Raw genomic sequence first — 23,165 nt, forward strand, 5'->3', positions numbered from 1 at the left:
CCAATGCCTGGGGTACCCACTATCTCTAGTTAGGTAATTGGTTCAACATTGTTTTCTTAAAATGCGTTTTAATCACTGAAAATTGCAGAAGTGCTTCACTTCTCCTTTATTGACTATTTTTCAGCGATTTAAGTGATGATTGATCACTGTTCTTACTTTTGGCGGAGATTAACATTAATGGCATTCGACCCGTAATTTTCTCGAAAAAAAATATGGTCATCTAGATATTACTACTCAACTAACATAGACTCTTTGAAAATACTGTAACAATAAACCATTCACCTATTAATATGAGTGTCACATACTTTGGTTGTAAATTTGGTTAAACTTGTTATGAACTTATTTTATTTCAAAAATGTTTCAATAACATAAGTAATTTGAAAATCCAGGAAAAAAAAAGTGCCTTGGATGATGACGTCAACGAATCTAGTACGATCATAATATTTCATTAAATCTGTAAAAACGGTAAAAAGACCGTAGTAGTTATTTTCGCTCAATCGGTAATACTCCCTCTGTCATCTTGCGACGGACGGAAGGCGTGTTGTTTTATATGCTTATAAAACATATTCTGGCAGTAATCTGAAATGGCGTCCGATACAGAAGAACCGATAAGTGATCAAGAAAAGGTAGACACATGATTTTGCAATTGTCAATCATTTTGAACTATATAAGCCATGCTTCGCGAAAATATTTGTGGTTTACCATGATTGAGTGTATATAACGTGTTTTTTTGTTCGAGCATATAGATGGTGTCAAATCAATGTTAAAAAGTTTAAACTAGAAGAGAATGAAATTGATTTTTGAATATTTCTTTTCGCAGTAAATTTCATATAAAATAATTCTTGCTTTTGATCTATCACGCTCTTACATGCATGGCAAATGAGCAAGTCCATAGTAGGTATATTGTTCTAGCTGATACAGGTTTCCTTGCAATTTAATCAATTTCTTGTGATGTGAAAACCTCTCGATGAATATAAAAAACAATCCTGCCGTTCGGAATCGGAAATAAATTGTAGATCCCGGTCTAATTAGCCCTCGTGTACAGAAAATGACCGTGGTGCGACAAAAATTATCAAATGTGATGTGAAAAAATTGCAAGGTTCAGAAAAATCTGAAGTGAAAGTGTAGTGAGAAAAGAAAGTTGGATATTGCGATTTTTTTATGTACAGAACCAAAAATTTGATGTCTGTGCAGGTGGTTGCTTGATTTTCCAATGCAATCATGATTATTTTCAACTGTGCAAGATGAACTTGAATGTTTCTTTGCAGTTTTATGTTGAAGCTCTAATCATAGCTTGAATATATCTTTAATTGTATAATACACTATATCCAAGAATGTTACTTTCTGCTATCCATACGAAGGCTTCCAGTAGCTGGCAAAGATGAATTCAGGAAAGAAAGAAAATAGGTCAGACTGTCCGAGTATGGTCCCCTTCAGTGCACGTGAGCTCTAAGGAAAAATTGAGATTTGTTAATTTTGTAGTCTAGGGTACTCACTCAGCAAATGAGAGGACATGGGTTTGATTTCCCGCAAGGGTAGTTGAATTTTCTTTCCTTCACATTAGCCAGCTGTTGGAAACTTTCATAATACATTTCAGCCTACATTTATATTCCGAAGACTCAATGTGATCTTAACTTGAAATATAAGGTAACTAAACAAATTCTTGCCATTTTTGACTGCTGGATACCATCTGACCTCCTTTCTGAAGTGTTTAAATCAACACCAGATGAAAATTAGCCTTCCAAAATTGTGTTTTCTTATGAGAAATCTGTCGCCTGCTTCTCTATCATATAACAAAAAATGCAAAATTTATGTTCACCCCACTTTGCAATCTTGTGCCCATGTTTATTTACGTGTAGACAAAATCTGTCCATCACTAAGTATACCATATACCGGACCATATCAAGTTGTGCAAAGACACAACAAAAATATTAATATAATACATATCAAAATATTAATATAATACAATTTGCTGCCATTAATGAGATGGGTTGGAAATTAAGGTGCTGTCTATTGGTGGTCGCCTCAAGTTCATTAGGGGAAATATCTATATCCTCCCTCGAGTTTGAGGGAGGTTCCCGGTACCGTGACTGCAACCTTCACAGTGGTAAACGAGCATCTTACCACCAGCCACTCAGACATAATTGATGACCGTATTCAACCCCCAGCAATCCCTAGTCTTCCAGATGACAATTCTTCAATAAACGACGGAAAAACTGGCCACTAGATATGGAAGGACTAGATATATATTAGGAAAGTACATTTTCCAAAGCAATTTGTATCGTACCAGTATATTTAATTGCTAATGCGAAGTGTCCATAATGCAGTGTTAATTTGAATAATTATTTGCATCCATAATTTTTTTTTCGCTCATCTATTGATTTGCAAATTTATTTTCAAATGTTACTGATGTTATTATGCAATATTGTTTGCACCTGATCTCAAAATTTTTTCTATTGTATTGTATAATTTCCATATTGCATACTATATCTGATACTGTATTTATATTGCATCATGCATTGTTTATCACGACAAAGTCGTTGGGGGGGGGGATACTCTATAGTGTATGCCACCAAGCCTCCAATGTTTGGTAAGAAACCTCAACACTTCCATTCGCCACATCGCAGAAAGAACACGTGCAATAATCATCCTTGCGTTAAGTTATGTTTATAAATTTTTTGTAATTAGTTTATGTTGGTGAAGTCTGCATAATCGTTATGTCCTGAATTCCTCAATCACCGCATTCAATTGCTTAATGGAGATAGGTCAATAGTTGTAGGCACTAGACAGGGTCTGAAAGAAAGTTATGGATATTTTTGAAGATTTAGTGAATTTTTTTTCATAGAATAAAGTTTATACTATGCTTAAAATTTGTTGTGTAAGTTCTTGATATTTTGTTTTTAAAAAATAATGAATTTTTTAAGTACTTTTAAACTTCTGTTTTTTTTTAGTTCATTTTTTTATTTTTTTTTTCAATTTTATTTCTCTGTTGTGTCTGACCACATTATATTTTCAGATCAGAATATCATCTGATTTCATTTTGCATTCTCCACCTGGTGAATTCAATGAAGTTTTCAATGGTACATTTCACATATTTTCTTAATTTTTATTACTTATAAATTCAGTAGTTTCTAGATTACGAACTGCGTTTTTTGGATGATATGAAATTTCGATTGTTTAAACAGTCAAATGCAGCACATTTCATAAAAATGGTTTCGGATGCTACACAAAATACATAATGCAAATGACATGGTTTTTGTTAATCATTTCCAGTGTCAATGTTGAAGGAATAATGTTTCCAGGTTTTCAACTTATTAATCGCCCCTATTCTAACTCGCCTAGGTTTTTCAGGAACCCATGTTGTAGAAAAATCAGTCCTTACTGATTATGCAGTGGGATATGTGACTGAAATTTTAAAACCTTTTTTAAAAGTTTAGGTATTCTACTCATTATAGAGCATTGTGACTTCACTGTTACTTTTTTCTTTTTTTTTGTGCTTGAGGTTTTTAGTATTTTATAAATGATAAACAATAAAAATTTAGCCAAGTTCTGAAAAATTTTTAGCAGACAAAATAAATTTTTATAGAATTTGATGTTTGCTATAGACCAGAGAGAAAGAGGGCTTGATAAATCAAAACCAAAAATTAGGTAGGATGGCTTTTTTTCAACCATGCTTAATAATTTTTTTTTCTTTGGAATTTTCTGGTAGACCCTTTTCTGTGTAGAAAGACATTGTCATGAAATCAGAATAGTTTATGCCATCCCTAGATTCCAATCAGCAATCACAATGGAAACTTTATTAATGTTCAATCGCATTATATGCAATACATTTGAATTTTTTCTTTTTCAATTCTCTCAATTTTATTTACATACCTTATTAAAATGAGCCATAAACTTAGATTGATGTATATTTTTTACTCTTTGAGCCTTCATGATTTCATACATGATCTTGTGCCTGGTATTTGTCATGCCCTGTTATACACATAACTTGTTTCAAATAAACTACTTCACAGTAAAGGTAATCCATAAAAAAATATTATTTATTGCCATTTTGTTCTGTTGCATAAAATAGTTGGAAGAAAATTGTTTTTACGTTGAACCTCTTGTATTAACGCAAGTGTATTCTTTTTTTCAAGACTCTTCCATTGCTCTAGGTCATAGTTTCCCAACCTTTTTTGTCCCATTGCCCCCTTCAGAAATTGTTTTCTCCCATTGCCCCCAACGCAATCTGACTCATAGGATCTTATGTTATACCCTTAGCTTCTACTGCCCCCCTGGAACATTCCATTGCCCCTAAGGGAGCGTTAACGCCTAAGTTGGGAATCACTGCTTTAGGTGGTGCCACACATTAAAATTTTCTTGCTTGACCAATTTTTTTAATCCACAATTTTTAGATGTACAGTTTTATTCCAGAAATACATGTACAAACTTCCGGGAAAGGTAGGATGCATAAAATTTACATTGTGTAGATTTTTAAACTTTGCTCTGAAGTTGCAAAATAACTGAGCTAATAAAGCAGAGGGGGCTGGTATGCAACTTGGTTACTGAGCAGCAGACAAGCTGCTGTGGGACTGTGCTAGGAATAGTACCTGATTGAATGCTGGCTTGATACATTGACTGGTGCAAGGCTGAACAATTCAAAAAAAAATTAGGTGACAGCCAAATTTCTTAGAAGCCAAACGTGTTTTTCCCCAAGAAAGTCCTAAATAATGGTTTTTTTTTTTTTTTTTACTTTTCCGGGACTTAATCACACCTTCCCATGTTGGAATAAACATTATTATAAAATCAAAGAATTTTGTGTTGTACTTATATTTTAGTTTAGCCGTGATGAATATAAAATTTTAGGCGCAGATACTGATTTTCTAGTTGCCATGGTGATCTGGCATCTAAGATTTGTCTAGCCCAGCGGTTCTCAACCCTTTTGGACTCGCGGAGTCCCGTGGGCCAACTTTTTAATTATTCATCAAAGTTACTGATTTATTTTTACTATTTAAAAATATTTATAATTTTTTTTATATTTTACTGTTTTTTTTTATTTTCCTCGAGCGGCCGCAGAGCCCCAGTTGAGAACCGCTGGTCTAGCCCTTTACTCGTGTTACGTCATAGAATTAGTGTATGGTTATAACAGTGTTAAAAATGTTGGGGACCTTGCAGCATGTATCTCTAGCTGCTTGAATAGTCTGAAACATAGCAAGGAATTTCTAAAATATTTGATTTCTGAAAGGCCCTGTATATATTTCAGGTTTAATTTATTTCAAGTGTATTGTTTTCATTGAACTTAAATTTTTATTGTATTTTGGTCATAATGAATATTTTTCACTGTTTAGTTTCTGCATCTGAGCTCAACTGTCTATGTAAACTATAGGTAAAATAGCAATGAGCATTAGTACGAACTTCATATATCAATATTTCAGATGTTCGAGTGCTTGTAAATAATGACATGCTCTTGAAAGAAGGAGCTTTTCGGTAAGTCTATATAAATTTTTCCATTAGGTGACTATACAGGGTGCATAGGTAACAGGGCTTATTGTATTTTACTGGCGAACCGTTGATCCTAGAGGCATACTTCCAATTAATAAAAGTATCTAAATAATTTGTGGTACTCAGATGTGTCATTCATGTTGCAAGGGGTCATAAAGTTATTAAAATAAAAATGCTAACTTTTTATATGGACACTGTGCTGAAGAACCTAATTACAAAGTTGTTACCCTGTTTCTCTTGATGCCAACAAAAAAAATTACGTTTCTAAGTGCAATATTCAATGAGATATTTGAATTAGAAAAATGGAGGAAAGTTGAAAACAGCATTAAATTTGGGTAAAACAGTATAACCGTATTTAACACTGTTTTTTTTTTCCAACTCTCCTCTGATTTTGAATTCAAATATCTCAGTGAATATTAAACTTCAAAGCATAGAATTTTTTTTTGTTGGCATCAGGAGAGACGGGACAACAACTTTCTAATTGGGTTTTATGCATAGGGTGTCCGTATAAAAAGCTAACATTTTTATTTTAATAACTACACACACACGCACAACCTCTTACGATATAAATGACATATCTGAGTACTACACGTTATTTGGATACTTTTTTCTAATTGGAAGTATGCCTCTAAGATCAACGGTTCGCCAGTAAAATGTCATACACCCTGTTACCTATGCATCCTGTATACTTTGAAAATTATGATATATCTGAAAATAGTGAGAGTAGAAATCAATTCAATAATATCTTTTACTACAATAAATCTCTGTACACAATTTTATCAAAAGAAAAACATCAGTCTAATCATTGCAAAGCTATTGAGCATGAGATTCAGCACTTAAACTACAGTATGTTGGGTTGTATCCTTTTTCCCCCTTATGCTCTTTGTCAGTCTATTGATGTATTGACATTACTAAGTGTGAAATCAACGTTTACAACCATTCTTAGCCTTTTTAGACCCTGTATATACAAACAGGAGGAGGGGTTGGGTGGTGTTTCTTTTTCTCACTATAGATATTCTTTTTTTTAGACTTGAGTTCAGCCCTGTGTGACACCCAATGATTATAGGTGTCTTATTGTTGAAGTAAAGTATAAACTTTGAAATTAAAGATCTACACCGATAAAAAAATGCTTAAAGTTGGTTAGCATTAAACAAGCATGTAAGCATATTGTGTGGAGTTTATGGCAAGTGACTCAAAGAACTGTTAGGAAAAGTGAGAATTACTTCTAATGAGGCATTTGCAGTGTTCACAAATGCCCTGGAAGCAGTGAAAATGTTCCAATTACCAAACATTGTTTTTTCAATCTTGAAAGGTTTTTGTTTTGGAGAAATGCTAACAAAAAAAGTCTGGTATTATTGTGGAGGATTATTTAACTGCAGATGGGAATCTTGTAGTTTTTTAGTATTAGTGATAGGCCTTAGTTATTCTTTCCCATGTTACAGAGCATGATAGATGACACCATTGGCATCCTAAAAAAAATTTCAGTCAAGAATGCACATTTTTTTTCAAACTTTACAAATGGCTAAGATTCCATAAACCGGGTTGCTGCAAATTTGGTGATGTTCTTTTGTCACCAGGGCATTTGTCCCTTGGCGACTCAGAATCTTTAGAGGTGGCTATTTTGATTTCCAAGATGGCCGCCAGGAAAAAAGTGTGGCATTCAAATGAACACAAAATCTCTCCCTCTCAAGAAGAAAACAAACAAATATCAATCAAGAGAATATATGTTTACACAAAAAAAACTCAAATTAAAGAAAAATTACAGGAAAATAAATTGATACGAATAAATGAGAAAAATGCGTAAAAACATTACGTAAAATGACACCAATTACATTCATGGCAGTCATCAAATACGGCATCAGCAGAATCATGATTTTTTTTTTTAGCCAGTACATGTTTTATGGGCGTAAAGTGTTAGATACTCTCCCACTCCATATCTGGCGAACAGATTTTTTACTGGTTTTTCCCGTAACCGGGATACACTGATTTTATGTCCTACAAAAACACTTCAACTTTTTCACTCAGTTTTAAGGCGATCTAATCATGTTCTGTTGATAAAAATATACCGCCATAAAATGGTGTAAAGAGTTCTAGAGCATACCATTTTTAATAATTTATTTTGATTTTCCAAATCGTTAATGGTGGTGTTTTTGTCCATTTTCGACAAAACCCGGTTGTGCATACCCAACGCCAACTGAATTTCTGGCTGTGATCACTGCTGTTGGATATTATACTCTCTGCACATTTTGAACAAGAAATGCTTGCTTCTTTCGCTGGTATCACTCTCACTTCAGTGAGAAACTGAAGAGTTTTTTATTCTGACTCTAGAATGATCCACGAAAAAAATTGAAAAATTAACAAGCTGAGGGTGCATGATGAGGAATAAGAACAATAGCTTAAGGTGCTGGCGATAACAACAATGCTTTGAAAATGGCACTAAAATAGATAAGGACAGCACGTTGGCTCGAAAAATAAACATTTCTATAATTCTCAGAAATTTTTAGAACTCACTTTGAACCAATGTCTATTCTGGATATGCTCCAATATTTTTTACTGATTATATAAATCATGGATGGGGAAGCTCTTTTCGCAGAAAAACAGGAGTTATAAATTAAAATAGCAAAAACTACTTTGTTATAAATAATAAAATAAAATTTTAATTTATGCTTCCTCTTCATGTGTGTTGATCATAATTGTTCTAAAAATATTTATTTCATTGCCTGCAACTTATTTATAAAAAAATATGATAATTGTAATGACTCTCTAAAATTTAATATCAGGGTTGTTTGGTTTAAACCAAGTGGTTTTTTTTTTAAAACCAAATAAAAGTGACCTAAATATAATTTTTTTCCTTGGAAAATATATTGGTTCAATTACTAGCCAAAATTTTTCATTCTTGCCATATTTTATATTTTTGGGGTACATTCAGGTGGTATATCTTTAGTTGATATAAGTGGTTTTTTCCCAAAAGTCTCATAAAAGTGGCCTGAATATATATATATATATATTTTCATATGAAGTATCTTTGTTATTTAAAGTTATATACAGAAGCCAAAATCATCAGTCTCATTCTTACCACATTTTCTAATCTTTGGCTAAATTCTGATGCTCTATCTTTAGCAAATGTAGTGGTGTATTATCTCACAGAGGGGGTTTGTTTTTTGCTTTGCTTTTTTTCTTTCACAAAGAAGCAGCAACAGTAGTGACACCATCATGCTGGGGGCAGGTGGTCCTATAATTCAATAAAGACGCCAGCTGTCCCTAAAGGACAAAGACCAGTGTACTAGTAGTTACATTACCCCACAGATATTTTCATTTTCTTTCCCATAAGAAGTAGCATATATCATACTGTATATCACCTATGGGCGTGGGGACGGGGGACATTGCCCCCCCCCCCCCCAGTGTCAAAGGTGGAGTCGACTGATCTAATGTATATATGTATACATGAATTGACATCATCGTGGCCCCAGACTTCCTAGTCTATTTCCGCCTATAATATTACCCAGCCTTAATATTCAATCATTTTTTTTTATACTTTCACCATTAAGCCCAGTTAATCAAGGTTCTACTGTATAGTAGTAACAGATTTACGAAAAATAATTAGCTATATACAGGGTGATTATAATTAAAGTTTTGATTCCAAAACTATACAATAAGTACTGGTCAGAATGACGAAAATTTGCATGGATATTCCTGAAGCAATGAAAATTTCTTTGGCAAAAGAAAAAAAATTCAAGTAGTGCAAAATGTGCAAGTAGATGATGCTGTATTTGGCCAGCAGTATAATCTATTTTGTGCAACCACATCATTTTGGCACTTCAACAGCATCATTGTGTGGATAGAACAACTTTGATCAAGATGCATATTGTAATATTAACAAAGCAGCTGCTGAGAACTATTTTGACAATAACAGGATGACATAACACATGGCCGGCAGCCAGTTCACCTGACCTTAACCCTTGCAACTTCTGGCTGTGGGGGGTACCTCAAAATGCTATGAACAATGGATGAATTGCAAACTTTGGTGAATTGCAATCTCCAGCACATCCCCTATATGTTAGAAGTTCCTCTGGAATTGTGGGGGCGCGTTTGGTTTAATAAAGCTGAATTGCAAGCACATCCACATCATGACTATGGCATACTCTGATCTGTTGTTGAACAAGAATTTTTGTGCTTTCAACCTCATAACCAGAACACAGTGGATAACATATTTAGCATTTCTTGAGTAAGTTGTAGTTATTTGTTCAATTACTTCATTTTTTGTGATGTTTCCATGAACTATGAAATCGTGCAATGCTAATTAAGTTATCGTTTTGCCCTGACTGGCTATCTTGTCCATTCTGTGAGCAAATTTCCCATGTGTTCGATTAGTACAGTGTCATAAAATTTACATTTTAAGTATATTTTTCCCCTTTGCCATATACAATTCCATTGCTTCAGGAATATTCATGTAAATTTTAAAGTTATTCTGACGATGGTTCTTTTTTTTAGTGTGTTTTGAAATCAGAACTTAGTTATAATCACCCAGTATATTGTAAATCATCGCTAATTAATCTGTATTATTTATGCTTCATTAAATACGTTTTATTCACCTAATTTTTATAGCAGTTTTTGCAAAATATCTTCTTAATTAAACATACTGAAAGTAACTGGAGAAAAACCTTTATACATCATATGGTTAATAATAACATTAAGAATTTTTAAACACAAAGTAATTCCTTGAGTTAAGCAAAAAAATAACTAAATTGCAGAAGTGGATTTTTGTTAAAATGTAAGATATTTATTGATAAATTAATATGGAAATAGTGTTAATTACATTAATAAACATTTATTTTAATTATTAGAAGTTAGAATGATTTTTTTAGAAATTCTATTGTTTTTAATGTTAATGGTGTTTAAACCAAAAAACCGATTTTTTTTTTTTTTTTTTTTTTTATACCAACCATGTTTAATATGCAGTATTATATATATATATATATATATATATATATATATATATATATATTGATGTGTGGATCATTTTAGGGCATTTGCACAGTATAACAAGGATCAACTTACACCTGTCAAAATTGATGGCTCAAACTTTCCTGTGAGTTGATTATCATTAAATGTTTAATACTTGTAATTGTGTTAAAATATTTCGTGTCATTTTTCTCCCGGTTATTTCTTTCTTTTAATCTTTAAAATACTTTAATTGAAGTAAAGCATGATAACTTCTTGTTTTTAAACACTTTTTTCAGGCTTTAATCACTGATTTCAATGATCTTGGAGATGATAGATTCTATGATCCTCGAAGTCAACAATCATTCAAGTATGATCATTTGCGCAAAGAAGCATTTGGATTCAAAACATGGGAACCAGATCAAACTGCTGAACCATATCGCCGGGCTTTGGAGGAAACTTGCACTTTGTATACTCAAGATCACTATAAACATGGCATCTGTTGTGTGTTTGGCAGCACTGAAGATGGTGTAATTACTTTAACTGCTTGTATAGAAGATCATCAGTTTCAGCCAAAGAATTTCTGGTATATAGTTATGAGCATCTTAACCTGTACATGTTGTATTTTTCTGTCGCAATGATGGAAAGCTACTTCATCAATTTCTGATTAGATAATCCAATATATTCTGGGATACTGTATATGTTTTGTTGAGTAATTTAATGTCCCTAATTATGTAACAAAACTTGATGCAATAGCATTTATCCACTTTTAGTGCCATTGTGATGAATGGAGAACACTTCAAATTGGTAGTCTTTCACAATAATCAAATGATCTGTTCTTATCTTATGCCTTAGTAAATTTTGGGTGTGATGGAAGACTCGTCACATTAACATTATAGTCAGCAAAAGGCAAATAACAAGTGAATTATTTCTCAAACTGGATACTGTAGTGGACCAGGAAGGGTCTGAATAGCTATAGGTATAATTAAGAAACCTATGGGTTTACTTAGGGAGGGACAATATGTATATTTTTTTCATCTTGAGAAGGGGAAATAACTTTAAGGAAACTTGAAAGAAGATTCATGTTGTACAGGTAATCCAAAAAAGTCAATAAGATGCATTTGCAATTTTATTATTAGTGGTCTAAAAACTATTAGAATTGGAAATTTTAATTAATTTAATTTAATTTAATTAAAACATAAATTTTATTTATGTCAAACATTGCATCTTTCCAGATGACAATGAAATCAACTCCAAAATGTAATGTCATAAAGGAGTAAAATTTAGTTGTGATTGCACTAAGGGGGATTTTTTTTTTTTCAAAGTAAGATCTATGTACATTAGTGAATCAGATGGATACCCCCCATAATTTTTTTAAACAAATATTCTTAATTTTTTTGTGTGTGTGTAATGAGTACTTGCATAGTTTTCAATTTCATCTTACTGAAAAAATTTAAGCATATTTGTTATATAATTCTAAACTTAGTTTTAATGTGTTTAAAATTTATCTCTAGGAATGGTCGTTGGCGCTCAATATGGACTGCTTCATTCTCACCTGATTCAAGTACTGTTGAAGTCTCTGGAGTTCTGAAAGTTCAGGTAAATGTTTTTTGTTCCTAATATGACCTTTGTATTTTGAATATCTTAATTTGTGAATAATATACAAAATATTTATAAGTATATCTATACTTATTGAAAAGTGTGGGTGATAATGGTCATTTTTAATCCTCAATGATTGTATTATGTGCAAAAAATAAAATCAGTACTGAAAATTCTGCTTTTCAATTGAAGGAAACCATCTGAATTTTTTTAATCCCAAAGTATATGTATCAGTTACAAGTAGGTGCATTTTCATAACTTTGATAGTCCCTGAAAACCAAATGCTAAAGAGTAGTTTTATAAATGATGCAGGTTCACTACTATGAAGATGGAAATGTGCAACTGGTCAGCTCAAAAGAAGTAAAAGAATCCTTGCGAATATCAGTGAGTATCATATTTGAAGTAATTCCTAATTTGTTGCGGGGAAATATTGGAGGGGAAATTGATGGCTTGTATAAGTATTGGTTAATTAGAATGATTTCACGATAAAAAAATTTAACAAAGAAAAATGTTCAGTAAATATATAAAATTCAAAGAAGCCTTTTCAAAGAAAAAAATGGTCATTTCTTGAAAATAGTTGGATAGCAAATGATGAAAAAATATTGGAATGTCCCACAAAATATTGGTAACATGGTCACCTTATGTATCGCTTTTTGTTGTTTCTTATAATGACCATAAAAAATTTTTTTGTAAGCAAAGTATGTTTGCTGGATTTTTGTAAGAAAATTACAGTATTTTTACCTTCTGAAGGATTGGCTGGTGTGTATATATAAAGTGCCCTAAAGTTCATACTTGCCCAAGGGCCGAAACTTCTGAGGAATAGGCTCTGTTTAAAATGTTTTTAGTAATGTTTTAGTGTCCTCAGTTTTTTCTTTATGTTCACAGTATTAAAAATTTTATAAAAACTAATTGCCATGGGGTATAGTGTGTTTTATTTGGAGTAAAAATAGTTTTGCTTGTGAAACACAGTACTTGTCTAGCAATTGGTGGTCATTTAGAACAATTTTATTTTTCAACAAATGTTTTCTCATGCTCTGAAATACCAATAAGGCCATCCAGAGACATATGCAGGAAGGGGGGCATAAGACACCCGTGCCCTCTCCCTTAGCCGATCAAAAATTGAAAAAAAAAGTTTAATATTTCAGTAAAAAAAAATTAGAATATATACATAAAGAAAACACCTTTTATACGCTACTTTAACCAATTTCTGTTGATTTAAATGTTTTTTGAAGGGTGATTACGTTATTTTTTTATAAGAAAATTTTTGTGCCCTCTTCAAAGGTTGATCCTGCGTACGCCCCTGAGAGACCATCCGAGTTTGGTGCTGTTTCACTTACTGGTTCCCTGTCCTCAAAGATCGGAATAGGAATATTATAATTTGAATCACCTTATATATTCCATGCATGATACTAAGAATAAAATTTACATGTTTATTCTTTAAGTGCTTGTAAAATTTTCCTGATCTGCATTATAACTGCCATATTTGAACTTGCTATCTATTTTCAAGAACAATTTTTTTTTTTTTTTTTTTCCTGATTGCAAGCTGATAACTTTCCCATCTTCCAATAAGAAAATTGACTCCACCCATCGCTTTCATTTCCCTCACTATGATACAAAGACACCTGTCATGGCATGTGTTGTTTTCTAGGAAGAGAAATACTTTTTTTTGGAAATTAAAAAAACTCTCTCGTATTTTTACTGAGCATATTTTTCTCCTCTTTTTCTCGCTCCTTCTCTTATCTAACCTTGATAAAGGCTAAGAGCTGGCTCCGCCCACTGGCAGTTGGTTGATTGGAGGGGGGGAATGGAAAGCATGTTTTACAGTAAAAATAACTTTAACATGTTTAGAAGACAAGATATAGGTGGCTGAAATGGAGCGGATCAAGTTTGACTAGATATTTCGGGCTTGCCGCTGAAAGAATTGAATGAACACATAATTTTATGATAAGTGTTATTATATACTAGCTGATACCTGGCGATGTTGCCACCCCATAAAAAATGTATATATGTACAGGGGTTGGACAAAATAATATGAACACCTGTGAAAAAAACACTCGAGGGAACCTTTCATATACTCCTGCCCTCTAGTGTACAAGAGTGCCACTTATTGGGCGAGAATGTGCACACATCAGTCTAGTCATAGCAGTGATAGCGTTCAGATGCAATGTGTATTGGGGCGTTAAAACTTCGTTATGGCTGACCCCACAGATTTCAAAAAAGGCATGATTGTTGGATCCCGTCTCGCCTGGGCCACAGTAATGAAAACGGCCACCCTTGTTGGTGTCGGGAGAAGTACTGTGTCGATGGTAATGACAGCCTATAGCAAACAGGGAAAGACATCTGCCAAGTACAACAGTGGCCGAAAATCGAAGATGACTGATAGAGACAGAAGGGTTTTGAAGCGGATTGTGGCCAGAGAGAGAGAGCACAACACAACAGCGTCCCAGATAACATCTGAGATGAACACACATCTGCAGGAAGGTGTATCGACAAAAACTATCTGCCGTGAACTACATGCAGCAAACATACAAGGTAGAGTGGCTATTCCAAAATCATTGGTGACGCCATGCAATGCCTCGAAACGAACATGGTGTCACAAATATAAGAATTGTACACAACAACAATGGGAGAATGTCATCTGGTCAGACGAATCATCGTTCACATTATTCCACACTAACGGATGTGTTTACGTTTGGAGAACACCAGCACAAGCCTCTAATGTTGACTGTCTCCTTCCTACTGTGTTAAGCATGGAGGGGGATCAGTGATGCTGTGGGGCACGATGTCTAACCGTGGTCTTGGCCCACTTGTTGTCCTAGATGGGCGGGTTAATGCTTCTGTTTATGTCAGTATTCTGGCCGACCATCTTCATCCAATGGTGCAATATTTGTTCCCTGATTCTCAACCTGTGTTCCTAGCAGATAATTCGCCCGTTCACACTGCTGGAATTGTCGGAAACTGGCTTGATGAACATGATGATGAACCTCAACACTTCATGTGGCCCGCTCAGTCCCCTGATCTTAATATAATTGAACCTTTGTGGAGTATTTTGGAGGCCAAACTGTGCAGTAGGTTTCCACCTCCAAAGACACGTTCTGAATTAGTGACCTTTTTGCAGGAGGAGTGGCTACGTATCCCTGTGACTGTTGTGCATGACTTGTATTTGTCCATCCCATGACGGATACAAGCTGTAATTAATGAAAAAGGAGGGCCAACAGCCTATTAATAAAGATTTTGTCTCATTTCACAGGTGGTCATATTATTTTGTCCAACCCCTGTATATGTTAAAGTAAAAACCCGAATACTGGTAAAACCTAGGATTTACTGGTAAGACCTAGGTTTTACCAAGGCAAGTTGGCAAAAGCCTAAAATACACTTGCAAACGTTTTCATTTCAAACTTCAAGTCAAAGACTGTTTTTAATGAATCAGTTGAACATCATCAACTTATTAGTTCCTAACACTTATTAATTAATAATTACAATTAATAATTAACAAATTGATTAATTATCCAACATAAACTTATTAGTTCTTTATGTTAGTTTATCATATAAATTTATGAATTAATTGATTTAAGTTCATAGTTTTCGGAGTAAATTAAAAAGCCCATTTTTTCAATGAATCGATTACGACCATCATTAATTTATTATTTCCTGGTGTTTATTAATTAACAATTATAGTTATTCAATTGTTATAATTAATGGTTGACTAATTGATTATAATGGATAATTACTAATAGTTTAATTAAATTAGTTTAATAATGTGGTGCATGACAAAAAGTTTACTTTTGATTAATTAAAAATGGGCTTTTACTGTTCGGAGTAAATTAAGTTTTATTAATTATCATGGAATTAATAAGTTCATATGGGTGAGTTAATTTATTTGTCATTTATTATAATTAATAAATATAATCATTGATCAATTAATAAATGGCAGTAACTGAAGGTTAATTAATGCATTTAGAAAGAGGTTTGACTTGGTGAGAAAGTCTGAAAACGTTTACAATTGTAATTTTACCAACTTGCCTTGGTAAAACCTAGGTCTTACCAGTAAATCCTAGATCTTACCAGTAAATCCTAGGTTTTACCAGTCATCTGGCTTTTACCGTAACACATACCTCAATTAGATAGTATTTTCCAGGTTCATCTGAAAGAAAGTGATTCAATAATGTTAAAAGAGAGACAATAAGATTTAATAATTTTAACAATCAAAAATTGATTTATTTTTATTAATTATTTTGTAAGCATAAAAATACACAGATTGCAGCAACACTTCTACACACACCCAAAAAAAATACATTGATCAAAGCAACATTTGTACTCATAAATTAAGATTTGGTGTGGAACAAAAACCTATTTGACTCCATTATTTGTTAACCGATTTTTAAAATTCAAATTGCAATTGAAAACCCATTAAAAACCCATGAAAAAATTTGGGAAAAAATTGTTGCATCTGATTGAAAACACTGAAAAAATTATGGAAAAAAGGTTTTTTTTTTTTTTGAGAAATTTCTACAATAAATTTTTTTTTTATAAAAATATTATTTGGAGTGATGCGATCAACTGTGTGGATTTGTAAAAAGAAAGAAACATACATACTTTCACTTTTATATATAAGATGGCCTCGGAAGTATTATTGCACCACAAGTGCTGTCCCCACATGAATTCAGCAGTGATTGAAGAAGATAGTGTTTTGTGTCTTGTTGCATATCCTGATTTTTCCATATTAATAACACTAATAAATTTGCTAATGCTGAAAAAATTTCAATTTGAAACTTTCTTCATAACTTAAATTCTCAAATTAGGGGTTGCCTATCTATGTGTTTGGGTTTTTCCTTTGTTTTAATTTATAAAATTTTATATAGGTTTTTCAATCTAGAGTTTTATATTTTATGTTAATACCAATCATACCAGTAGACACAAAAAAATATTCTGGAATATAAAAAACAATATATTTTCACAGGCTCTCTATAATCTAAATTGAGATGTATTGAAACAACTTTTTATATTCTGTCTTAGTTTATGCGAGTCAGCTAAATGCAAGAATAACTCGTAGTAAGGTGTCCATGGTTGTCAATTTACATTTTGGAATTACAAAAAAGTGTTTTACATAATTTTTGAGAGTATGCTTTGATTGTGGTAATTGATTTAAAATTAGAGACTGGTTTTTGTATGATATCCATTTTTTTATTTTCATAATTTCCTATTATGCATTCCTGTTTTGCATTTTGATGCTGCTTGCATGAGTTAGTTGTTTGAAAATAAAATGTCTTAGAATGCAGTTCTATAGTTTTTATTGATATTTCGCTTGCTTGGCTTTTTTATGTATATATTCATCTTAATAGATGCAGTATTCATTGTACTTAAATTATATATATAGTCCTACACACACTATGTGAAGTCTGTCCAAAAAGAAACAATTCTCAAAATAGTCTGTCAATGATTCAATGTTTGCTTGAGAAGTATCAGGGGTTCAAAGAGGCAGAACATCCATTGATGGTGATACAAAACCTAAGCAGTCATCACCATCGAGCAATGACATTCATGTTGATGAGGTGCATGTTGTGGTACTGGTGGCTGCAAAATTGCATGCATATCCTTTGCTCTTCAAGAATCTTCATTTTCTTTTTTGCAATGAAATTGCCAGAATAACAATACTATTTAAACTCTTGCTTTCTAAGCATTTGGAATGATATAATGAATAGCATATTACTTCTGGAGAACCTTACTTTATAGACAGTAAGCATTGACTGCCAGGTTATTTTGAAATTTTTTTTTTTTTTTTTTTTTTTTTTTTTATATGTTCATACTGCAATATAATCATGATCAATTTCCATAGAGTGAGCAGCAAGTTGCTACAGAATTTGTCCAAATAGTTGAAGATGCTGAATCTGAATATCAGGTATGCATTGGTTTAATAATTAGTAATCAGATGAGAGATATTCTCATTGTTATAAAAACGTTCAAAATGCTCAGTTTTTTTAAGTTGATGCTACTCTATTCTTTGAATCTCAAATATTTCTTGTTTTCATTATACCACCTTCGTCCAGGGAATTTGTTAGTGTTAGGTTAGTAGACATCCATGCCCGAACCGGGATTCGAACCCAGACCTGCACAGTGAGAAGCTAGTTCCCTAACCACTCAACTGCCTTAATAATACTGCCCAATAAATTCTTAAATTGTCTGTCTTTTTGATGCATGCCAGGCTCTTTTAACATGGTAGCTCCCATCCATTACAAGAAAATTAAAATGTATTACAAAAGAAATTTGATAGATACCTCCTGTCATTTCTCTGCAACTCACTGAAGTTCATTTTACATACCTTTCACAATAAAATGAAAGAGCTACTCATAATAATGCTAAACTTAAGCAAATGCTTGTTTAGACCAGTCATTCTATGAAATGAGGCTTTTGTTTAAGAACAGAATAGAATACTAGTCAGTTTCTTAAAAACATTGATGGAAACAAATGATTGTTGATCTAATGATCAAATGATTGATCCAACTGCTTACCTATCTTAAAACAAATCCTTCAAAATTCTGGAATTTCCGCCGCCCCAAAACAGCTGGCACCTCCTCACTCGAAACTTCAAAGTCGGACTTGACTTCTCCCCTTGACATTACCTCCAAATTTAACCGAGCCTTCTCTTCTGTTTTTTCCTTCAATCCCACTCCTCCCCTTCCCCCCAATGCTTTTCTGATTCACTTCACAATGCTAGTTCCATCTCTTTCTCTAAAACTGGTCTCCTGAATCTTCTAAAAAAACTAAAACCCCACTCTACTGGCCCCGATGTCATCCCCCCCCCCCCCAAATCATATCCTCAAATTCTGCGCAGATGAAATTAGTAACTATCTTCTCATTATTTTCAATGTCTCACTGAACACATCTAAACTTCCCTCTGACTGGAAAATTAATAAGATAATCCCCATCCATAAATCAGGTTCACTGTCCCACCCTCTTAATTTTTTACCTATCGCAATCATCTCCTCTTGCTGCAAGCTCTTTGAACACATAATTGCCAAGAAAATCCATACCCACTTCGACTCTATTAACTTTTTCTTACCTAATCAACATGGATTTAGATCGTTATCTGTATCTACCCTGTTAACACTTTTCATACATGACTTATCAGACACGATTGACAGACACCTTCAATCCGATATCATTTTTCTAAAGCATTTGACAGGGTGCCCCACAATAAACTTCTAAAACTATCAAATCTTGGTCTAAATGTTCAACTGCTTAAACGGGTGGAGGCCTTCATTAACCATAGCCAGTTTGTCTCATTCAAGGGCCAGAACTCCCTATTTCTTCATGTCAAGTCTGGTACACCCCAGGGTTCGGTCCTCTGGCCATTACTATTTCTAATTTACATAAACGATCTACCCGACTCCTTAAACTGCCGTATCAGACTCTTCGTTGATGATTGTCTCGTCTACAAAACAGTGTCCAATCCTTCTGACCAAGAATCTCTCCAACACAACCTTAACATTATTTCCGAATGGTGCTCAATGTGAATTTGCCCCTCAACTCCTCAAAAAGTTTTCATGAAAGTTACCCGAAAAAAATTTTTCCACGATTTCCCTTACTCGATAAACAATTCTTTGATCTCTGAGGTTTCCCATTATAAATACCTGGGCATAATAATCTCTTCTGATCTCTGCTGGAATCGTCATGTTGATTATATTTTTAATAAATGTCTCCAAAAACTCTTTTTCATTTGTTGTAATCTGAAAAACTCTGTCATGTCCGTCACCTATGCTACCAGACATATATTCTCCCTGTTCTCTTATGCCTGTGAAACCTGGGACCCACATACCCAAACCAACATAGACAAATTAGAATCTATCCAAAATAAGTCCACTCACTTCATTTTTAACTGTTGGTCTTCATCTGTGTCCATATTGGAACTCAAGCGCCAACTCAATATCCAACCGCTCTCCTCCCTTAGACTTATTTCTCATTTACCTTTCGTTTTCAAAATCCTCCAAGGGGTTTTTCAATATCGACACCTCCAACATTTAATTAAACCCTCTAATTTCTCTGTTAGACTTGATCACTCCCAAAAATTACAGCCCATCTTCGCCTCTTCAGATTTTCACAAATTTAGCTTCTTCCCAAGAACTATTATCGACTGGAACAACCTACCATCAAATATTGTAAATTGTACTATGATTTCCGAATTTTCATGTACCATCAACCTTCATTTTCATCATACATAACTTCCGCATCCTCTTGTATAGGCCTCGGCCAAACAATATTGAATAAATAAATAATTATTTTGGGTAATTTTTCTTGGGGGGAAAAAACATTAAAAGAGTGAAAGATTAAATAAAAATTTTATAATCTTTATGCTCAAACATATATAGCATGTTGAATATATTTGTAGTAAATATTTAGACATTTATGAATTTATAATTACATCAATAATTTTCTTTTGCACCGCAAATTAAATTATAACTTTTTTTATGAGGGAAGTTTCTTTTTATTATTACAATTCTTGTTTAATTTTGTATGTATATATTTCTTTAGACTGCTTTGTGCGAGAACTATCAGACCATGTCTGATACAACATTCAAGGCCTTGCGACGTTTGCTTCCTGTAACCCGAACAAAAATTGATTGGGGGAAAATTGGTGTTAGTTATAAACTTGGAGCAGAATTAAAATACCACTGATAGAAATGTTTGTACACTTGTTATAAAAAAAATGGTTTCATGGGTAAGTCATATGGGTTCAAAATGCTTTATGAACATTATTTGTACAGTCACAAGTTGTTCTGTTAAAAATGTGAATTATATTAATGAATGTTAGACTGATATTTGCCATCGTATTGTCACCATTCAAAGTCTGTTATGGTTGAGAAATTTAACTATAGGTTTTGTGTAAATTTTTGTTATCCATATTGTAAACTTGAGTTTTTGTAATTTATAGTTCTCATTCATTTTTATCTTATGCAGTTTATTTGAATTTGTTGCTGCAAGTCTATATTTTTTGTGAAACATTTTTGAATGAATGACATCTGACATTGTACTTCTTTTCTTATTTTTTTCTGCAAAGGTAATATATTGTGCAGTCAGTGAAGCAAAAAAAAATTGTTTATCAATTATTGGGATGGGAAATGAAACCAATGTTGGAAATTCGAAAAATTAGGCCGATGTTAATTTTCAATGGAAAAAAGTTGAAATATATATTTTAAGTAGAGAAATCCACATGTATTGCTGTTTTGGTTTTCAATGTATCAAGTTGATATGTTTGTATATTATTTATATTTTGCTGGTAACATAGGAGTATTGAAGGTTTATATTTATGGTTTATAACCAACTATTATGATGTGGGAAAAAATGCTAAAAAATGTCTATTCATATTCTTATCTACTATTAGTCTAATCTTTTTTATGGAGCAGTTATATTAATTTGGATTTTAAAAATATCACTTTTTAATCCTTTGCATTAGTAATGTTTTCACCCATTTTCATTTTTTTCTCCGGTAAGACATTTTTTATCAGAATTTGTTGATTCTCAACTGAAAAAAAAATAAAAATTCCCTATACAACTACATTTACATTATCATGTTTATGTTAACATAGTCTGAATTTCAAAGGAATAAAATTATAAATTTCAACTGAAGTTATTCACTCATCAGTTAGTTGTAAAAAATGCTTCTGTGTAATATGATTTTTTAACTGTCTGGATGATCTATATACAAAGTAGTCGTCAGCCCTAGTCTCAGCTTCACTGCTTTTATCATTTATCTAATCAAATTAAAAATTTTGTTAATTTGATGTTTAATAGAATATTTTCCTTTTTTTTTTAATCTCTAAAATACAAAAAGATTAAGCTTGAATTATTAAAGATGGAAAAAAAAAAGTGTTCCATTCGGTTTGAGTAACTTTTCAAAACATTTATAATTTTTACATTTTATTATGGTTGGTTCTATCAAGGTTGACTTCATTATTTGATTAAACTTATATTTCAATAATCAAAGCATTTGAGTTCGCAGAAAAATAATGTGAAAGTATGAACTAAGTAATACTTCAATGCTAATTTTGAGCTCTGCAAATGGGAAAATATTTTGAAGCTCTCACAGTGCTATGATGGAAAATGGAACATTTAGAATTTTGATTTAATTTTTCAACTCAACATCTGTCTTTGTATAATTCATTTAAATTTTTGTTATGTTAAGATCCTAGTGTCATTGTTTTTTCTTCTATAAGTTCTACTCCAGCTGTATGTGGACAATTCTTGACCCATTTTCATGTGTGAGGGCATGTGAATAACATTTGATATGCTCTTTTTTTGTATTACTTATAATAGAAAGTGTAAACAGCACCACAAATTATCAGGTTTTTGTAATATGGAAAAAAATGATTGTCTATATGTTCTGAGACCTCCAAGATACAAACAATTAAAACTTTCTTTTTGTGCCTTTCGTGAGTTTCTAATGTGGTGCAATTAGTTGGTTTTTAAGTGCCTACTTCGTACTTTCATTGTGCTGTTTGCTTTTTTTTTTTGTAGAAGCTGATTTTGGTTTTTCTCTTATTAAATATTTTTTCCCCTCGAGAATTAGCTATAATTTCATTTTGATGACATGCTAGCTCATAGTAGTGTAACAATGGACTGACAATACAATTGTATGAACCAATGAGAATAAAACTGTATTTCTTTTCACTTTTGAGTCTTGTTTGAAGGTAGTAATTTTTATTAAAATAATTTACATTTTTAATCAGTTTTCTATCTGTGCAATTTCACATTTTTGCAATGGGATTTTCTTGTGTATTTAAATATTTACAATCAAGATTTATATATGAGAATATGTACAAATGATTTTATACATAACATGTACTTAAGAAGATAAAAAAAATTTACATTCAGATAAATTATACTTTTCTTGCTGAAAGCTGCTTCTCAAATATTTTTCTGTAAATTTTCATTAATCCATCAGCATTAATGGATTTATATAAGTGAATCCGAAAAATGCTTCCTGGTCAATTGAATTAACCACTTCTTTGGAAGTTGGGGTTAATGCTGCTCTTTCCATTGTAAAATCACTGTCAAAGTTACTGACATCAGTTTCAGAATTCTATAATAAAAAAACATTGAATATCTCAGTTCTATATTTTTCTCCAACATAAAATATTTGTTAGACG

The 23,165-nt window shown here is 32.5% G+C and overlaps 2 protein-coding genes across 2 annotated transcripts in view; one reads left to right on the plus strand and one right to left on the minus strand.

Moving 5' to 3' along the window:
- The first annotated feature begins 465 nt into the window (after positions 1-465).
- Positions 466-22,686, plus strand: LOC149085562 (F-actin-capping protein subunit alpha-like). Its single transcript, XM_089233661.1, has 9 exons — positions 466-626; positions 3,017-3,080; positions 5,415-5,466; positions 10,507-10,570; positions 10,722-11,008; positions 11,937-12,021; positions 12,334-12,405; positions 17,858-17,920; positions 20,551-22,686. The coding sequence occupies exons 1-9, from the start codon at positions 585-587 to the stop codon at positions 20,692-20,694; spliced, it is 873 nt and encodes a 290-aa protein (XP_089089787.1). The 5' UTR covers positions 466-584; the 3' UTR covers positions 20,695-22,686.
- A 16-nt stretch (positions 22,687-22,702) lies between these two features.
- Positions 22,703-23,165, minus strand: part of LOC149085563 (uncharacterized) — a 47,629-nt gene continuing 47,166 nt past the window's right edge. Inside the window, exon 9 of the mRNA XM_089233660.1 lies at positions 22,703-23,098. Within this exon, the coding sequence (XP_089089786.1) occupies positions 22,949-23,098 (150 nt within the window). The 3' untranslated portion in view covers positions 22,703-22,948. The remainder of the gene's footprint in view (positions 23,099-23,165) is intronic.

This window comes from Pholcus phalangioides, unplaced genomic scaffold (genome assembly GCF_987345545.1).
Source record: "Pholcus phalangioides strain wild (caught in Gottingen) unplaced genomic scaffold, Ppha-v1.0 ptg000007l_1, whole genome shotgun sequence".
NCBI classification, from domain to species: domain Eukaryota; kingdom Metazoa; phylum Arthropoda; class Arachnida; order Araneae; family Pholcidae; genus Pholcus; species Pholcus phalangioides.